Raw genomic sequence first — 21,188 nt, forward strand, 5'->3', positions numbered from 1 at the left:
TATCTAAATATATCACTTACAGAATGAATGTTGTACGAGTAGATTTTATATAACAAAGACTTAAAAGAACTTTTAAAAGTATTTTGAATACATTTAAAAAGTTCTTATAAACACTTAATTTATAATTTAAATAAGTAAAAGGGAGTAATTCAAATATACTCATAAAATATATTAGAATTGACTGAATTTAAATAGATTTTAAGTTCTTAGTATTGAAGTACATTGTTTAAATGTTAAAGTTTATTTTATGATTTAAAAAAAATTAATCAAAGAAAAATCGTTGTCAAGTCAAAATAAATCGAAATCAATAATATCATGTTATTCTTATTCATTTCCTACCGATGTTTTACATCACATAAGTTCTTGCCCATATAACTTTTCCAATACACATTCAATTGCTTTACTAGTCGTCTTTTAGTAATATATCTAAAACTTTGTGAAAATCAATTAAACACAAAAAAAAGAACTCTCAAAAAAAAGAAGGAAAAAGAAAGTGAAAAAATCAACCCTTTATAGAATAGAAATAGAAATAAAATACTCCCTCTGTCCCTAATTATTTGTCCACTTTTGATTTGACACACATATTAAAAATAATAATTAATGACATAGTGAGTTTACCATTTTATCCCTATTAATTATGAAGTGGATGAAAAGTTCTACATTTTTCAAAAGAATTAGTCATTTAATTGAGGATATAATAAATATATATATTTTTTAACTTTTATTGATTTGTCAAAATGGACAAGTAATTAAGGACAACTATAAAAAAAAAAGTGAAGAGAGGTACTAAGTAACTAACTGCTTTCTTTATACTCCCTCCGTCCACAATTGTTTGTCAGGGTAAGGTCATGCACACACCTAAAGGAAAATTTAATAGGAGGTGTAATTTGACTAATATAACCTTATTATACCAAGAATACCAAAAAACTACATAACTTTTCAATTGAACTACACTATCATTAAGGATAGAATTGGAAAAATGTGATTAATTGTTTCTTGATTGTTTAAATTGACAATTAATCTTTGATATATATTTTTAGTATACCTGCCAAATAATTGTGGATGGAGGGAGTAATAATTTAGTGGTCTTTCTTGCTTTTCCATTAAAGGTGAGTAGATTTTAATATCTTTTCCAATATATATATATACCTTTCTTTATTCTTCAAGGAAGAACGTCTTATCACCCTACGCAGCCGCTACCAGTAACACCACTATCTACCCCCTTTTTTTGTTCTCTTGCTCACCACAATAATCTTCTAAGATCCCTTCCCTTTTCTATCTTTTGATAATAATAAGTTTATTTACTTCTTTAGTGCAAAAATAATATCCATTTTAATTTATTTTCTTGGTTTGTTTAATTAGCGAAAAAAGAAGAGATCTCGTTGAGTAGTTGAAAAAACTTAAATTAGTAGTTGTTGTTTAGGGTTTTATTTAGTCATCATCATCTTGATTTAGGGTTGTCTTTTTCTTATTTAATGGAGAATAATTATAATAATCAAGTTGCTGGAGAGAATTCAGGAGGTCAAAGAGGTCATTTCTTTTATGGAGGAAGTCATGTTGTTGGTGGTGGTGCAGCCCCTATTTATGGAAGAGGTGGAGATTGTTATGATCCGATGATAGTGAAAACAGAAGGAGGAAGTACATCTCAACATCACCATACGTTTCATTATCCATCGATAATTCGTAATCATCATCAAACGGTTCAAAATCATCATCAAGAGAGTACGGAGACTTCAGCTTCTGCTGGTGCTGGTGAAGTAATTGAAGCTTTAAAAGCCAAAATTATAGCTCATCCTCAGTGTTCCAACCTTTTGGACGCTTACATGGGCTGCCAAAAGGTATACACATTTTACTCTCCGCATTTTTTTATCTAATAATCATGATGTTCAGATTAGTTTACACACTTAACTAAATGACATACTTGTCACATCGATAACATATGCTAATTAATTATATCCATCAAAACTAGAATATATGAGTAAAAATCACCCACTGTTTTTTCCAAATCTGATTGTGTTTTCCTCAGCTAAATTTGTTCTACGAATTTCTGCAGTAACTTATCGATGCAAATTCTATATTTATTCGCTTAATATATTTATAGATAATTTAGTAAAATTCCAGTAATTTTCTTTACTTTATAAACTCAAAATTTAACTTAACCTAAGTAATTCAATTTTTTATGAAATGTTATTTCTTTTGCATTCTCAAAATGTATTGAACTCCAAAAAAAATAAATGGTGTAAGCATTTCGACTTTTTTTATTTTTTATCTTTTTGGCTTACATTGCTACCACAAGTAAAATTACTCTATAGTGTAAGCATTATTTTCACTTTTTAGTGTGAAAATTATTGTATAGGTGGGTGCACCGCCGGAAGTGGCGGCGAGACTGTCGGCGGTACGGCAAGAGTTTGAGGCGAGGCAACGAGCTTCGTTGACCGACAGAGATGTTTCCAAGGACCCAGAACTTGATCAGTTCATGGTCAGTCTCTTTTAACTTTGTTTATTTTCGATACAGACCTTATTCTTATTTCTTAAATTTTTTTATTCATCATCCTCACATTACATGTAAAATCATTTTTTTCTTACTTCTAATTTGGTAAAATAATAAATTTAAATTTAAAAGTATAATTAATAAGATTAAACATTTTCTTAAAGAGTGTCAAATTCAACTTGGATAATTTCAAAGTGAGCATCAAACTTCAACTCTATTGTATCATTTCAAATTCTGAATTCGTCTTTATTTAGTTAGGTAAATCAAGAATGTGTGTTTGATTGTAAATATAATATGCAGGAAGCATATTATGACATGCTAGTGAAGTATAGAGAGGAGTTAACAAGGCCTCTTCAAGAAGCAATGGAATTCATGCAAAAGATTGAAGCTCAGCTTAATATGCTTGGTAATGCTCCTGTTCGGATCTTCAACTCTGGTACTTTTCTTCTTTCTCTTAAATATTACTCTTTCCGTTCCATTGAGCACGACGTTTAAGAAAGAAAGATTTAAAAAAAATAAAAATTTCTGATTTAAAACAAGCTATAAATATTTATTTGAATATGAAAATCATCTCACTAAAGTAAACTCAAAAGTTTAATACACTATTAAATTGTTACTCTACATAGTACGATAACATTGTTTTTCTTTAGACAAAATTAAAAAGGAAATGCTAGAAGAATAAGTTTAATTTGTTCTTTCATGGTAATTGCCAAGCATGGAAAGAATGCAAGCAGAATAAATTAAGGGAATGATAAAAATTCCATATTAGAGTGCTTAAAGAAGAAAAAAAAACAAAAAACTATGGGATATGATTTGAACTTTTGTTTCTGTGTTCAGTGTAAAAACTGTTGGTTCATTCAATACTGTTTGTCCCAATGCATTGCTGTTTCTGTTCAAGACAACTTTGACCCCCCCTAAATAAATCATTCTTCATTTCCAATTAATGCTTTTTCTGTTGAGAGATAGAGAAGAACATTGTTGGAGTAAGAAACCCTATTTACGAGTGTACGAAGAGTAGTAATAGTAACAACACTGAACGTGGTGCCGTGGATGAGATTACTCATCCTTTAGTGGTTTCAGGTTCGAGTTTTGGATATGAAAAAATCCTTGATAGAAAACATTTCCTTTTGAATGGGCCCTTATGTGGTGTGAATTTGAAGTAATACCGAACACCAGGTGAGAAAGTAATAGAAATATATACTTTATGAGAATTAATAAAAGGGGTTGGGGGATAAATTTTGTTTGACATTATTATGCTTGGTTTTTCTTTTATAACTATGATCCCTGGACTAGTTTAAATGCGTCTTAATTAATTTCATCAACTATCTATAATCTCTCATAATTAATAGAGGTAAATCTATCCATCAAAGACATGACTAATAACACATATCTTTACTAAGAATTGAACCCGAAATCTAATTTCACCATATATCTATAATCTCCCATAATCAATAGCTATCAACTAAAGTTTTTCATTAAAGACATGACAGATAACGAATATCTTTAATAAGATTAATTTGAACCTGTTCTCAATTCACTCTATTAATCGCTAGGCGACATTATGCATTTTGACATATTATATATGCATATAAAGTGTATGCTCTATTGTTTATAAAAAAGAAATGAATTGGTTGCATTATTATGCAAATAAACAAATAGAGAGACTGGCTGATCTTCTAGATATAAACAAATGTAGGAAGCCACACGTTTGTTTCTCTAATCTTTGTTTAATTAATTAATTTAGCTTTAACTTTATGGGTCCGGTCCAGTGTATTCACTGACAAATTTCTTAATGGTGAATATTGTTCCCAAACTACATTTATCTGACACTCCCAACAGAAACTACTTGACTCCTATACAGTACACCTCTACACCTCCTATGAACTAATTGTGGATTATCATTTTTTTAAGTTCAGTTTAAAAAATAAGACATTATTTATTATTTATATCTTTATCATTAACTATACTCACTTTTTAATGCATTTTCAAAAAATTGAATTTGTTATATTCAAAGTATAGTAAACTTGTCATTTTAAGTCTAGTTTAGATTTTGCACATCTTTTAAAACATAACAGTTAATATGAATGTTTTACCACAATATTCATACTAGATTTTGGAAAATGATTAAAGAATAATAAATTAATGTTAGAGATAAAACACAAAAAAAAAATATTTTTTCTTTTAATATACTGAATAAAAAATATATTTTTAATAATAGACACTAAAAAATTAACAGAATGGCATTCATAAAGCGCGTACCAAGTTAAACCTAAACAGTTGTGGGAGTAAAAAAGGAATGTGTTTTTTAGAAGCAAAAGTAAACACATGCAAGTATCTTAAGGTAGTAGTTTTTAGAAGTATAATAATATTGGTGTCATTTCCAAGTAAGTATGCTTTTTGTATGTGGTAGCAATTAGGCATTGGAAAAATGAAGAACATTAAGTTCTGTTCATATCAGTGCTCTACCATGTAGCCTGTACCATATCTGTCAGATATCTCTCTACTCCCTCCGGTTTAATAATACTTATCCACTTTATACAATTTTTTAAGAAAATTATAAATAGAAAAATAATTTTACTATATCACTTTTTAAATATAATAAATACAATGTATTATTAAAAAATATAATAGAGAAATGACTATAGTAAATAATGAGGGTAAATTAGGAACTAATTATAAAATTATTTATTGATTTCATAAAATGAACAGTGTTGTTGAACATTTCAGAATAGATATTTTATTTTCAATAAAACCATGTACACTATTTTTTGTAATTATACGTGAAACAAAAAGAAATTTCATATAATTAAATATCACTTGTGTAAGACACATTAATAAGATTCTCCGTACCTTTATGCTCTAGCTATATCAAAGTCAAGGCTCTTATTTCTACTGGTTAATTATTTGTTAAGAGAAACTGGTCTATATATGCATCATACTCCATGTGAATTAAAAATGATTTTTTTCAATTTTTAATTTTATGTGACACTCGAGTTTTTTCAATGTGTTTTAGAACATATGAATTTTTTCTATATTAAGAAACAATGCAATCTAATAATCGATAACAGTTGATGATGGATACTCGGTGAAATTAATCGAAGTGTGTAAAAAACACATGGTCATAAAAATTCAAAATGAGAGTATTGTTGTCCCTTTGTTTCGTTCTCTCTTTTCGTTATAATTTGAGAAGAGTGGGGGGTGGGGGTGAATTGTCAGTTCAGAGGGCAAGTGTTTCATAGAGCCCTTTTCTCTTTCATAATATGTAGACCAATATGTCTTCAAGTGATTGAGAAGAAATGTTTTCTGCTTCCTTTCGAGTCAACATGTATCCAATAGTATAAACTTGCAATTATCTTTTATGTTATGCTGCTCTGACTCTTCAAAAATGCTAATAGATGTGTCGAATTCTTTAAAAGTAATGTATTTTTAAAGTATTTGACAAGAATAAGTAGTGGCGGAGCCAATATTTTTGTCAAGAGTGTTCATGCTTTTATGACGAGTTGGGTGCCAATTTTTTTTAATTAAAAAGATTTTTTCTTAAAATTTTAAAAGGATAAAGTCAAACACTAGGAGCCAAGGGTCAAACCCAAAGCATCCGAGGAAAATTTACATAGCTTTATCCACTGGGCTATCACTCTCTTTTGTGACAAGAGTGTTCAAAAAATTAATATATATTGTACAATATTTATATATTCAGAAAAAAAATTCGACGAAGGGTGTCATTTGACCACCCTTTGGTGTGTAGCTCCACCTCTGTGGATGTGGTATCGAAAGTGAGAAGTCCACGCAACTTAGATTATCACCAATATATCTTTCATATGTAGGATTCACTTTTCCTTTTAATGAACCTTATGTGGTATAAATTCAAATTAGTTGAAACTCCAAAGCAGATATTAAACATCGGATGAGAATTAAAAAAAAGAAGCTTAAATTGTTCTTAAACCAATCTCAAGCACTATCCTCCAACCAAGAAAAAATGCCTACATAGAGATTTCTATTTTGATTTTCTCAAGTGTTCTTTTGTGTAATACATGAAGAAGCATGACACATTATGGTTTGTTTCCTTCCCTGGATTGTTTTGTCTGTGTAGCTATCTCCAATTTGCCTACGATTGAGGTGTAATTATTGTTGTGTTAGTTGCTGATTAGCAGTAACAATAATATACGCAGTGTATTATCATTGATAAAGTCGAGAAGGATAGAGTGTACGTAGCCTTACTCTTACCTTGTTACCTCGTGGAGATAGAACGATTGTTTTCGAAACTTAGTTTGTGAAAAAATAGTTTTACCAAAATGGAATTCTTTAAAGAGCTTAACTTGTGTAATTTTTGTGGGAGTAATCATCTTTCAGGGTGGGATGAAAATGATTCAGATTAGACCTACCCCTTGGATTGTGTACCTATACAATAGATTAGTAGCTAGCTTATGTATATATTATTGATATTTTGTTATTCTAACATAAATCTAGACTTTGGATTTAAACTCTATGGGTTGAACATTTAAGGTTATCTTAGAATGAATTTATAATATTTTAAAATTATGAGTTCAAACTCCCAATTGCGGTAATTTTGTATATATAAATTTATGCTTCGCGTGAAAAATACTGGTTCAAATAAATCCAGTGCTCTGAGGTCGGTTTGCCTCGGGTTGTACAAACATAACTAGATATACTCCACTATTGAAGGGAAGCTCATAGCATTAAAATTATCACCGTGTGATCTTTAGGTCATTGAGTTGAGCTGTGTAATCAATCATTAATATTTGCATCAGGATAAACTGCTTACATTATGTGTATTGGAATGTGAATGTGAAATACTTTGTGCATCGAGACATTTTTTTTTGTACCTAGATGTACTATTGATTACAAGTATAGTAGCAAGGTGAAGATCAATTATTATTTACCTATATTATCTTGTTTTGTTGATTAAAAAATGGATAGAGGACAAGTGTGAGGGTGTTGGATCATCAGAAGAGGATCAAGACAACAGTGGTGGAGAAACTGAACTTCCTGAAATAGATCCAAGAGCAGAAGATAGAGAACTGAAGAATCACTTGTTGAGAAAATACAGTGGCTATTTAAGTAGCCTCAAACAAGAACTTTCAAAGAAGAAGAAAAAAGGAAAATTGCCCAAAGATGCTAGGCAGAAGTTGATCACTTGGTGGGAGTTGCACTACAAGTGGCCATACCCTTCGGTAATCTCTACACAAATAGCACTACTAAAATTTCTTTGCATTCATGGTTTCGTCTTAATTTATGTGACATCATTTGACTTGACACCAAGTTTTAAAACAAAATGAACACTTTTGAAATTCGTGGTTTCAAGAACAAATCTTCGGCGTTTGTATGACTATAATTTTTTATTTCCCGAATAGGGTGTGTTGTATTAGCAAAAAAAGGAGTAGAGGGGGACTAGACCTGACCTCAATACAACACTGATCAGTCACAAAAAACTAGAAGGCTTACAAAATCTACTATAGAGCCTTTTGTAAATTTATGAAGAAGAAAATAACTAGCTTACAAAGAAATTTGCTCTATCGTATTTGCTCCGAATACTAGGCAATTGCCATTTGTCCAGTAGAAAGAGACCTTTAGCTTGTCTAGGGAGATTGGAATAGAGTTGAGTGATGAGCATCTAGTGAGAAGAAGAAGCCAGTTTTGCTAAACAATCTGCAACTTGGTTTCCCTCTCTGAAACAATGTTTAATTTGTATTTGCACTCTTTTTTTGATGACGTTGATGGAGTCAATGACTTGTTTCAGCTTCATATTTGTAACTATATCGTTGGCGAGCATATTGACTATATTCATGGAGTCAAGTTCTAGAATAAAATTAGTGTACCCATGTCGATTCTCTATTTTACACCAAACTTTCATTATAGAAAAATGACATTTTGTTTTGGGACAGACTAAAAAAAAAGTATGTCACGTAAATGAGACGAAAGGTATATTATTAGATCGCTTAATTGTTAGGTCTTTATAGCAAGTTAGTTTTGCATGATTAGTATTAGTTGGTAATCTGGTAAAGATTGTACTCTCTTTGTTCCGATATATATACATGGCACCAGGGACGGAGCTAGGTAGGGGTTCGTGGGTTCGGACGAATCCAGTATCTTTTCCGTAGACTCTATATTTGTACTAGAAAATTAAGTAATAACTTGTAAACTCCTAACAAAACTGATTGACAGCTCAATGGTAAGGAAGGGAAATGATATTTAGAACACCCAACCTCCTACTACTTGCTCCGCCTCTGCGATGGCACTTCTCATTTTTTCAAGAGTCAATTTGATTAATCTTTGTTGCTGGATTGGATTTTAGATCAATTCAATATTTCAAAATGAAAGTTTAGATATTCAAAAACTATATGATAAATATTATAATTTGCTATTCTACTTATAGTCTGAATCCCTAAAAGTGAATAGTATCACATAATTGGTACGTAGATTAAGTAAGAGCTCCTAACATGTCATTTGTTGTTAAAATTCATTTATCTACTTGATTCGATTTTTTCACTTTTATGTCATGACAGTATGAAGAATATTACAAGGTTCACAAAGAATGCAATTACCTATATAAAATAAGATTGGTTATCTGCTACGATAATGCAGGAGTCAGAGAAGGTTGCATTGGCAGAATCAACAGGATTGGACCAGAAACAAATAAATAACTGGTTCATTAACCAAAGGAAAAGACACTGGAAACCTTCAGAAGACATGCAATTTATGGTGATGGATGGTCTTCATCCACAAAGTGCTGCTGCTCTTTATATGGAAGGTCACTACATGGGTGAAGCCCCTTTTCGTTTGGGTCAGTAATATTTATGATTTTTAATGAATTAAACTTTGCATGCAACATTTTCCTATTTGGGGAAAAAAACATTTAATTTCCTTGTAAGGTGAGTATGAATAGTTTGGATTTTTAATTAGTTGTAGTATGTATGTTTGTAGCCAAGCCTTGTAAGCCTAAGCACAAGGGGACTTTATTGCTTGTTCAATTGTATATGGTGAGAATCCTTTTGTATTTAATATTGTAATGTTATTAGTGAACCAAAATCTAGTGTTTCACTTGTGCGATGGTGTTATGATTATTAGTATTTGGCTTTTATTTAGATGAGAGTTTAATGTGTTGGTGATCAGCAATATGATTAGAAAAGATTTATATAGTTAACTTTGTATCGAGGCATAGTAATTTATCTGGTAATATGAATTGTATTGTTATGTCAAATTTATGTGATTATGTTTTCCAGGCAACGTCAACCTTGTATCGCACAAGGTTATCGTTGTGCACACTGTCCTTTTAGATTTCACTTGTTACATTATATTGGAAATGCTTGGAGGTAATAAAATTAACTTGTGAATTTATAATTCACTTAACTCGCTCAAAATAAGAATGATTATTGATTCGTCATTTTGTCGGTTCAAATCATTTTAGCTTTAAAAATTATGTTGATATCTAATTCAAATTGATCCATGAAATCTATTTTCAAATGGACTTTTTTCTTTTAAAAAAAAAGGATATCATATAGTCATAATAAAGAAAATTGTTAAATTAAGTCTTGGGCCTAACTAACACTCCAAAAGCTAGCTCTAAGAGAGGAAGATTGCCCAAGCCTTATAAGGATTCCACTCATCTCATTAACCATCAATGTGAGACTTTTTGCTTTAACACCCCACCTCACGAGTGCTTAGCATTTGGTGCGTGGTCAATTTTTGGGCAATTTTTGACCCACCTCACACCCAATGCTTAGCATTTGGTGCGTGGGCATTTTTCGGGCAATTTTTGATTTTTTTGGGTGCCAACATCGGGTGAGATGGGCCTTGCTCTGATACCATGTTAAATTAGGTCTTGGGGCTACCCCAAAAGCTAGCTCAAAGAGAGGAGAATTGCCCAAGTCTTATAAGGAGTCCACCCATCTCATTAACCACCAATGTGAGACTTTTTGCTTTAACAAAAACTACTTAATAAATTCATTTTATATTGAAATATTATAAAGGAACTAATAAAACAATTAAAACATAGTAAAAATTGAGATGCTTATTAGGTTTTGATCCGTTTTTTAGCCCATGCTAAGTCTAAATAACCTTTGATCGAATTAATAATCCATTCATTTATTAACTCAACCTATTTTGACTCGCCTAAGTATAACTCAACGTGTCTCTTTTACCACCTCTAGCTATATTGTTGTTGTTATTGTGCATGAGAATTGATTAGCTAGTAGCTGCTAATTGCTGGAAGTAGCTAGTTTAGTTTCTTCCATTTCTCTTCTAATCAAATGTGTGATAAAGATAAAGAGACTCTAAGTTATCCAGTGAATTATGTAGTACAAACTAAAAATATTTAATTAGGATGTTGTGGTCAGCCAATAGCTATAAAAAGAACTGAATCCTTTAAATATATTTAAGAGTTATACGTTTCATTTGAAAAAAATAGATTTACACGATCAATCAACTTAAGATTCAATGAACAATGTGAAATAGTGCAAACAATAGAAATAATATTGTATCTTGTAAGGATACATAAATAAACCAAAACATTTATCCTCTGAATGAGTAAATATATAGTGGTGTACGGTGTATCAATATGAATTGTGGTGCAGTGGTGGGACTGCTTTATTCTTAATTGAAGGTCTAGAGTTCGAGCCCTAGGTATGGAGATAATCTTGTTGGGAGCGCCAACCCTGAAAGGGCCCTGGAGTGCACGATCGAGTTTAATTCATTTTAGCTTAAAAATTTATGTTGATATCTAATTTAAATTGATCCATGAAATCGATTTTCAAATGGATTTTTTAAAAAATAAATAAATAGCATATCATATAGTCATAATAAAGAAAACTACTTAATAAATTCATCATATATTGAAATATTATAAAGGAACTAATAAAACAACTAACATAGTAAGAATTACGATGATTGTTAGGTTTTGATCCGTTTTCTAGCCCATGCTAGTCTAAATAACCTTTGATCGGATTAATAATCCATTCATTTATTAACTCAACCTATTTTGACTCGCCTAAATTTAACTCAACGTGCCTCTTTAAAATATATATTTACACGATCAATCAACTTAAGATTCCTTAAGATTCAATGAAAAATATAAAGAGTACAAATATTAGAAATAATATTGTATCTTGTAAGGATACATAAATCAATGTGGGCTTCGAACACCAGGCGAGAAAAAATATATATATATATCCTCATTATTTAAATATGTAGCTTATGATAAGAAAACTTAGAAAAATATTTTCTTAATTAAAGATTGTTAATAATGGAAATGTTGTATCTAAGGAAAAATGTATGGTCTTCATGGTTACAAAGGCTATAGTGAGCAACTCTTGACAAAATGTTAGTTGTGTCCAACTTTTTTCATTTTTTGGAATAGTTACTAAATTTTCGTGAGTTGGATAAAATGTTATTTTACGATATTTATATGAATTTCCCCTTTTAGCCATCTATCGAGCACTATGATAGAATGTGGATCGATCATGATGAGAATGAACTTCTCCATGATATAATGTTAAGGTAATAAAAATGACTGAGTCCTTTGTATACTTTCTAAGTTATAAGACCGGTATATAAACTCCTTCGAATTGTCAATCTATGCCCAAAAATCCCATTTTAATAAAAGTGCAAGCTCCATAATCCTTATTCACACCAAATGTATTTACTAAATTATTTAAATTTATTATAGTTAAGTGAACTAATGAGGTAAAGATATATATTAATTAATCAATTATTAAAAGTTTATATACAACCATATGTTATGCATCTACTGACTTGGTATAAACACTGAATATATTTTTAGAAATATGAAAATTAAATAAGTCTAGAAATATGAAAACTAAAGAACATATTGAGAATGAAAATATGTTATGCTTAAACATATTTTAGTGGAGTACCATAATCAGTAGTCGAAATAGTCGTCAATGCGTACTTAATAAATAACAAAGCTACAAAATTACTAAATTAGTATAACAAATGTATAACTGATATACACAATAATCATATATTATATACATTATATACTGGCACAATTTTCTAACATAATAAGATTATTTCTCAAAATTCTATTTTTAATAGAATATATCACTTGCCACCAAATTTTGAGTCAAGTGGGATGACAACATGTCATCATGCCATTTAAGTATCTTTCGACATGCTTATATAAGAAGCGCTGATGTTTTTTAAAAAATTCTAAATTTTTCTCTAAGGAAGACCTTTGATTTTTATGAAATCTCTAAGAAAGTTCTTAAAAACTTCTAGCCTTATAAAGAATTCTAGAAACTAGTTTATATAACGGGTTATTTACTTATTTGTAACTAATTGAACAAGTAAAAAATTCAGGTTCTTTCTTCTACAAAATTTTCTTTGACAATTCTCTTATGTTTAATTTTTCTATAAATATCCCAATCCCTAGCGATCTTGATTATAGTAAGACCGATTTGATATAAGCCAAAGCATAAGTAAATTATGCAAGAATGTGAGTAAGATGTCAAGTATCGAATGTACATTTTAAGGGGAAAAAGGTTTGAAATATATCCAAACTTTGACCGAAATTGCTGTTATGATACCGAATTTTGGAAAGGACCTTTTACCCTTCTGCACTATTTAATAGTGTATTTTAAAGGTATATATGTGCCCACGTGGACATCATAAATATTACATTATTATAAATAGTAATGTGTCCACGTGGACACAAATATACCTTTAAAATATACTATTAAATAGTGAAGGGGGTAAAAAGTCCTGCATAAAGTTTGGTATCGTAACAACAATTTCGGTCAAAGTTGAAATATTTTTCAGACCCTTTTCCCAACTTTAAGACTAGGGACTTTGACAAAAGGTTGGGTTCTATTTGAATCTTTGTCTTCCTGTTACTCCACTTATTGATATGGGCCTTGCGGGTGGGCTAAAACAGAACAGCCCACTTGCTCTTGTTAATTAGTTGACGATCCACATTTCCAATTAGTTCATGGTAATTTATTGGGCCTAAACAATAAGAATCCTATGAATGACGTTTGGAAAGTATGAACAATCAATCCTTTATAGACTTAATTAATTGTATCGATCGTATTTTTCAATTTGGAATAAAAAGAGGAATAATGCTTATCTGAGATACTCCTAATATTGAAAAGTCAGTAATATTTTAAAAAATCAGTGTAGTAGCTCAAAAGAAGATTAAAAAGTGACAAATTGATTTGACTTTTTGTTGTTCTATTTAATTAATAATGAGAACAAGTGTAAGTATTGTTAAACATTTCTTTAATCATCAGTAAGAGAATTTTTTTCATTCGCACAAATATTCAATCTGATCTAGTAAGAATTATTATATTATGAATTTAATATTAGGGGAAACTGTTGGTATTTGACAGACAACCGCCCATTTGTGTTTTTTTAATTAGTAAAATAAACAATAATTACCTTGTGAAGATTTTCATTTTCTAGAAGTTAAGTAATAATCAAGACTCAAGAGCCATCTTATTACTCATGGGATTATTGACATTTTATGTTAAACATATTCTAATATTCACTAATCAATATTTACTGCGTGCTTTAATTAATTAAAGGCAAATCAGGTATAGAAACAGTTGCCCCCTCCACCCCCACCACCTATAAACCATTAAATTCATGTGGTTTGATTCATTCCAACTTCTTAAATTATTATCAGATTAGCGATAAGTTGGGTTGAATTTGAATGGAACAAAATGAACAAATTATAATATACCCGATTAAATGTTAATTGAGCTGAAATATTAGACTGGATCAATGGGGCATTGCCATGATGGACCCCGGGGTGCGTTTATAATTAGAATATTATAAAATTGCAAATGATCTGATAATGATTAAATTATAATAACTCAATGGGTGATTTTCATCAACTTGTTCATTCTTAATTTTGTGACATATAATTAACATTAAAATTGACGTCCTTTTGAGTTAATTAAAAGTGTAGAAAGTAGGCAAGCATGGCGTTTTCTCCAAAAATATGACACGTATACTTTGTATGTATATTTATTTAAGAGAAATTGTATTCTTAGTATAACCAATCTAAGTTTAGATACACAAAATAAGAAATGAAGTTTCTCATAAACAAGTCTAAAAAGTACTCTCTAATTAATCTTGAATAATTAAATGTTGATTAGTACGGGTAAGGAAGATGCTAATTAAAAATTTATTAGGTTAAGCTTTCAGAGCGTGCCAAAATCGACGTATAAGGACAACAAATTAATGGGCGTGGAGGATGACGACAAGAGGCTGGTGATTAAGATCAAGAAGTTGATGATTGTATTTGATTTTTCTTTAAAAAACTCATCCGACGTCATATTGGAGCTTGATTAAATCTGAATTCGCGTGTTGCATGACTCATTTATACGGGTAGCACTCCTAATAAAAAGAATTTCATTTCCACAGGCCACACTCGAACCTAAAATCTCTGGATTAAGGATGGAGGAATCTGAACCCTCCACCAACTACCACAACCAATATTGGTGATGATTATTGATCAATAATAACTAGTGACGAGTTTTAATGATGACCAGCTATATGGATGTCCCTAGAACAAGTTATTAGAGTTTTTCACATAAGTATTTGTTTTGTCTTCAAATATTATCACTCACTAGTATATTACTCTAACAAATAACAATCACTTTCAGCAGGATCTCAAAGAGGCAAAACTCAAATTGTATTAAACTTCCTAAAAGATTATTTAGGTTAATATCAAATCGTCTTAATAGTTTATGTGTCATAACACAAGTAATGAGCTTGACGCCCTAAGCACTTTTTCATTTGTGGATCAATCAAAAGCATATTTAACCTGTTTTAAACTTTCATTTCTCAATAAATGAAGTAATAAATAAAGTCTATGGTATTTTTATTACTTGGTATTCACAATTGTTATTCAACCATATTACGTCATTTGCAAACACTAGGGAACTAGGAGTACTAAAAGTTAAATACGATGAGAATAACTCTTTTCTTAGTCGTCATTTGGGATGACATAATTGGTTTAGAAGATGATCATCCATATAGATGAGCGGGGATTGATTCCATCTCAATGTCTTATGAGTTAAGTTTGTCACGATTTACCTAGTGTGATTTACATCTTTTATTACACAGTGAATGATTTATCCATTGACCGTTGCATACAAAGTACTAATCCGAAGGGCAAAGACTGTAATAAAAATTAAAGCAGTTGCGGGCTATTCGAGGTTAAAAAAAAATCTTAGCTCCTAGATGTTTCTTTTAAAATAGCAAAAGATGATCAGTATTGATAACATTACAGGCATTTTAGTTTCTCTCCATAAGAAAAAGTAAGCTGTTGAGAAAAAGAAAAAAAAAACTGTTTTGCTTTGTGCTTATACTATCCTATCAAGTTTAATGAGTAAAATAGGATTAACAAATAACCCCTTTCTAAAAAGTACCATTCAAAACACTATGATAGTAGCCACCTAATCTAATCATTTAGCTAGTAAAATTTATACAACAAAAAAGTCAAAATTAAAGCAGTAGGTCAAATAGAGTCTAAAAGTTATAGGAATAAAACTTTTATTTTCCACATATACTACATTTAAAGAATATACACATCTACAAAATTATTCAATAGAGAACGTAACGCACATTACAATTAAGAAAATAGCAACTCATTTCACTAAAGCTTCGGCTATACGCAAGATCCATAGCAAGGACCTGCTACATTACAATTACTAAAGAGATAATATATATTCCTCGATCACTTTACATTATAATTAACTAGTTAATTAATCCACTAAGTCGTTAATTAAAGACCCGTTTAATGGATTTGTGAAGGAATACCATAAAAGTGAGGCTTTTGATCTCCGATGGAAAAAGAAATTTTGGTTGAATTGTCGGTGGCGGCGCCACCGTAAGTCCTCTCGCACGACGGGCACATACTAAGTGTCGCAGCCGATAATTGAACACGAAAGGATTGTGACTTTTTCAAAGATTTCAGTTCTTGTATTTCCTTATTTAGCCTTCTGTTTTCGTCTTTTAAGTCTTCGTAACATTTTCGAAGAATTTCACAGTCTACTTCTGTTTGTTTCAGCTTTGTCCTGTTATCATAAAAAAAAATAAAAAATTAATAACAATATCGAACTAAATAAAGATAAAAAGTTTTATAATCATTGAGATTGAAAAGATTCTTATATTCAGATGCGCAAACAGTACTATACAAATGTTTTTCATGGAGAAATATATTGGAGTACTATTTTCAACGATTTCTATAAGAAAAAAAAAACAGAATAACAAGAAAAGGTCAAAAGTTTGAATAAAAAACAATATGTATATATAAGACATTTGATACATTCGCTTCTCTAAATTCTAAATTCTAAATTCAAATTGTCTGAATTTTGATCAAAATTTTAAAACATAATTTTTTATCATATTGATATTAAAAAAACTTAAATATCAATAGTAGTTTGGTATAAATTTAAATATTTATTTTTAAATATTGAGTTGATCTTCAAGTTGGCCTTGGGACAAAGAGAGTATTTTCATTTATTTCTTTTGTAAGAAAATAATGTGTATATATACAATGAGAAAATACAACTTGAAAATAATTTTTAATAAGTAATAATGAAAAATCATTAATTGGAACATGAAGAAAACAAATCATAAAACCAGCCTCTATAATTCCAGATCTAAACTCATATACTAGACCCCAGAAAAACAATATTCTCTCTTTCTCAAATTATACTTAAAATAGTTATCTCAAATTATTTAATATTTTAAAAAATATAAATTTTTTTCTTTCTTTCTCGAAAACTAAAAAGGTTATGTAATTTTTTTTATATCTTATCGAGAGGAGGGAAATATTATTTGTGCAAAATTCTACGTATATTATTGGGCGATGGGGATTAATTATAACTCCATTAATTATAGTTGTACTCTTTCTATTCACTTTTACTTGTCACCCGAATTAGTAATGTCTTAAAAATGATTTGAAAAATAAGTATTTAATGCTAAGAGTAAAATATGAAAAAAAAATATTATCTTTACTTGATATGTCAAAAAAGACAAGTAAAAATGAAAAATTATTTTAGGAATAAGTAACCAGTAAAAGAGAAGGAAGGAAGTATTTACCTGGCTCTTCTATTCTGAAACCATACTTCCACTTGTCGAGGACGTAAGCTTAATCGTCTCGCTAAATCTCGCTTTTGCTTCTGAAAAATTGAATATTTGAAATATTCGTCAAATCAACATGAATCATAGTCTAACGATATGAGAATTTAAATTTAATCGAGCTAGTATAAATACTGAACACCGGATGAAAAGTTGAAAAAAAAGAAAAATAGAAAAAAGAAGGTAAGGTAAAAGATGAATTACAGAATTAAGAGTAGTATGCTCTTTGAAGCTATCTTCTAAAACATCAGATTGCTCCTTTGTAAGTCTAAGTTTCTTCCTCGTACCATAATCATGAACATCTTCATCATCATCATTATGATCAACTAATCCCTTTGGAGAAATTAATAAAACTCTTTTGGTCTCCAAATTTTCTACTTCTTCTTCAAAACTACTAGCATCTCTTTCCCTTTTAACACTACTTGTGTTAGAAAATGAAGAAACTGATGAATTAACTCCTCCTAATAATTGAGGATTAATCCTATTGTTGTCATAATTATTTGTGAACTCTGATGATGTTGATAAACAAAGTGTTAATTTTTCTTGATTATCATCATTAGTTGATAATTTCTCCTCGTTGTTATTTTGATGAGGAGGGCTAGAAGATAATCCTAAGCTCAAACTAAGCCTTGTGTTGCACATCATTTTTTTAATTTTTTTATGGGAGGATTTGAGTGAAATGAGAATTAAACATTTACAAGGTTATAGCAATATATAAGGAAGTTTTAGAGATTTATAGAAAGAAAAAAAGAAAAAGAATCAGATTTCTTTTTGGAAAGGTGTGTGTTGAAAAGCTGATTAATTAATTAATTTTAAATTAAAGGAAGGGACACCAATCTAGATTGTGCAAAGGACACCAATATAAACTGTTGTCTCTTTATAATCACTTTCTCTCTCTCTCTTATCTTAGGTTGACCAATATAATTAGCACTCTATTCACACACACAAATTACACAATAGTAAAACATATATATAAATTAATGACCTGGATCGTGATAGGATAATTGAGATTCTTTTATTCTTAATCAGAAATTATATGAATTTAAATATCTAGAATTATAAAAAGAAAATGTTGCAAGTGCCACCCCATAAATTTGTATTACAATACATAAATTTTAATATGAATATCAAATATCAAGTGACGGAGTGAGAATAAAAAAGCGTATATATAAAAAATTATAATAGTGTGTATAATAGCTGACATACGTAAATGATATACGTGGAATAATATTGGAAGTGGATGAAGCAAAGAACACGAGGGAAGGAATGGCTTGCCACTTTTTAATTTGTTTACTAAAATACATTATATTCTTCTCTCTTTTTTTTTGTATTTTTCCTCTCAAAAAAGAAATACTAATTTATTTTAGATTTACTTTATTTGGTGTCCTTTTAGAAAGAAAACATAATTATCTTGTTTATTGTTTACGCGTTGCAAACTTTAGACGTAAACATTCAATTCTAATCTAAATATATTGTTATATATTTCGTTAGAGGATAAACTTTAATTTTGTTTCCAACTAAAATATGTATTTATTCAAGTCATTTAGCACTAACACTATACCATACACAAGGATCACATATAAGCATTTACACTCCAAATTCTAGAACCAAGAATTTAAGTATTAATTTAATTTGTATATAAACATAGTATTTTGATTTTATATCCACTTCCTTGTGTTTCCCTTTTTAGTTATTAATATATTCTTTTCATTTTTTAAACACTTATCCTTGTTATTAAAAATAAATAATTCGTAGGGATACTTATTATTTAAAAAAAGTAATTACATGATTTAATTAATTGTTTTTGTTTTTACTCTTAATTATAAATATAAAATTATGTGCAGATTAAATAAAAACATGACAAATATTTAGAAACAAGAGGAATACAAAATTGGTGTTAATTACTCCGCCGCCACAAGGCGGCTTTAGTTAGGGAAAAATAAACTCCTACGGTGAAGTAAAAATAGAAAAATGAGCACTTGTGGAATGACTTTACATCTCGTTCTTATTTAAATTAAATTTAATATAATTAATTAATTATTTTAATTTTTAATTATAAATACAAAATATATTAATATAATATAAAAAATTAAAATATTGAATTAAAAGAGTGATGAATAAGAATAATTTAGATAAATTACTTTCTAATTAATATTCTTATAAAAAAAATATGCCAGTAAAACATAATAAGTGAAACAGATCAAGAAGAGAAATAATTTCTGCATGAAGCCAAACAACGTGTTGCATTTACCACCAAATGATGTGGCGTAGTGAACACGATTGCTTTTTTCTTAACTATAGATCTCAGATTATAGCTTTGACTATGAAAAAATTCTTGATAGAGAGTGTTTTCACCCGAATGAAACCCAACTAGTTATGACTTATGAATTCAAAATAGTCGGGCTCTAATATGAGTACCAAATACCAAAAAAGAAGAAGTGTTGCTTTTGATTGCAAATATATCAATTAGTTTTTTGACCATTCAATTCACCTCTTTTTATTGCAGCAGTATCTGGTTATGGATGTTAAGAGGTTGCTATCATTCTTTATTCAGTACCCTAATTAACGGGTGGAAATTGAATGAACTTAATTATTAGAGTACTCAAGAAAATAAATCATCATTGGCTATAAGTCTATAATTAGCTTTTAATTTATAATCACTAACGTTTCATATATAGTTAATATTCAATTTGTGTCAAATTGTTTGTCTTAAGTTTTTCAAAAAATTACTGTCTCAAATAACTATTTTCATCTCAAATTATTTATCTTGCTTTCTTAAAATAGGATTCTCAAATCATTTATTATTTTAGAAGTTTAAGATAAAATTGTAATGACCTGATTCCGTCGTTAGGGAAAAGTCAAAGGGGAAAGAATTGGACCAAAAAAACTTTTAAGTAGTAACTTGAAATTTCGTAGCCTAGTCCAGATTTGGACGAAATCGGAGTCAGACGAGTATAGGGAAATCTGGTAATGAATGAGAAGTCTAATAATGAAACTGATTGCATGAGTGGATAGCTAAGACGTTAAGGAATCCGTACGACTTTACTAAATTGAATTCGGGCGAGTAGAACTCCGAAATTGATCTTAGCGTGAACATGTGTTTTTCTGTAGTGTCGTGGGATGAAGGTGTGTTGTGAAATGGGGGTTTGGAGCTCTTAATTCGACATTCTGTTTTTGTGCAAGCCGCTGTGGCGGGCTGGGGGCCGCCATAGCGAGACAATAGCGATTTAAGTCGGAAATAAACCCCAAAATCATTTTATTCTGCAAGTTTCGACCTTGAGAGCTAGGAGACGACCCCATGTGCTTTCTTGACAGTTTTCCACCATTCTTGAGGCTAAAGGTAAGGTTTTAACTCACCGAATCTATTTTTTGATCCGTAGAATGTAAATTCGTGGGTGATTATCGATGGGGGAGGGTTTTGAGCTGGAAATTATGGTGAAAAAGCCCTAATCTGGGTATTAGGATCTTGGGTTGGTCTAGGATTATTGGATTTGTTATAATCCGGATAATTAGACCTTTGATTGTTGATCCTTGCATATATTAATTGTTTATCAACCTAGAACAAGCG

General features: G+C 30.0%; 2 protein-coding genes across 3 annotated transcripts; one reads left to right on the plus strand and one right to left on the minus strand.

Annotated features, from left to right (window-relative positions):
- The first annotated feature begins 1,122 nt into the window (after nucleotides 1–1,122).
- Nucleotides 1,123–9,576, plus strand: LOC102601860 (homeotic protein knotted-1). Of its 2 annotated transcripts, none has more exons than XM_006356750.2 (5): nucleotides 1,123–1,838; nucleotides 2,357–2,479; nucleotides 2,792–2,927; nucleotides 7,430–7,683; nucleotides 9,095–9,576. In XM_006356750.2, exons 1-5 carry the CDS (start codon nucleotides 1,476–1,478, stop codon nucleotides 9,299–9,301), a joined length of 1,083 nt encoding a protein of 360 aa, XP_006356812.1. In that variant the 5' UTR covers nucleotides 1,123–1,475; the 3' UTR covers nucleotides 9,302–9,576.
- Nucleotides 9,577–16,010: 6,434 nt separating this feature from the next.
- On the minus strand, nucleotides 16,011–18,391 carry LOC102602414 (homeobox-leucine zipper protein HAT22-like). Its single transcript, XM_006356752.2, has 3 exons — nucleotides 17,825–18,391; nucleotides 17,582–17,661; nucleotides 16,011–16,551 (listed from the first exon to the last, which is right to left on the minus strand). The coding sequence occupies exons 1-3, from the start codon at nucleotides 18,263–18,265 to the stop codon at nucleotides 16,272–16,274; spliced, it is 801 nt and encodes a 266-aa protein (XP_006356814.1). The 5' UTR covers nucleotides 18,266–18,391; the 3' UTR covers nucleotides 16,011–16,271.
- Nucleotides 18,392–21,188: the final 2,797 nt, after the last annotated feature.

Source organism: Solanum tuberosum, unplaced genomic scaffold (genome assembly GCF_000226075.1).
Source record: "Solanum tuberosum cultivar DM 1-3 516 R44 unplaced genomic scaffold, SolTub_3.0 scf00226, whole genome shotgun sequence".
Taxonomy (NCBI): domain Eukaryota; kingdom Viridiplantae; phylum Streptophyta; class Magnoliopsida; order Solanales; family Solanaceae; genus Solanum; species Solanum tuberosum.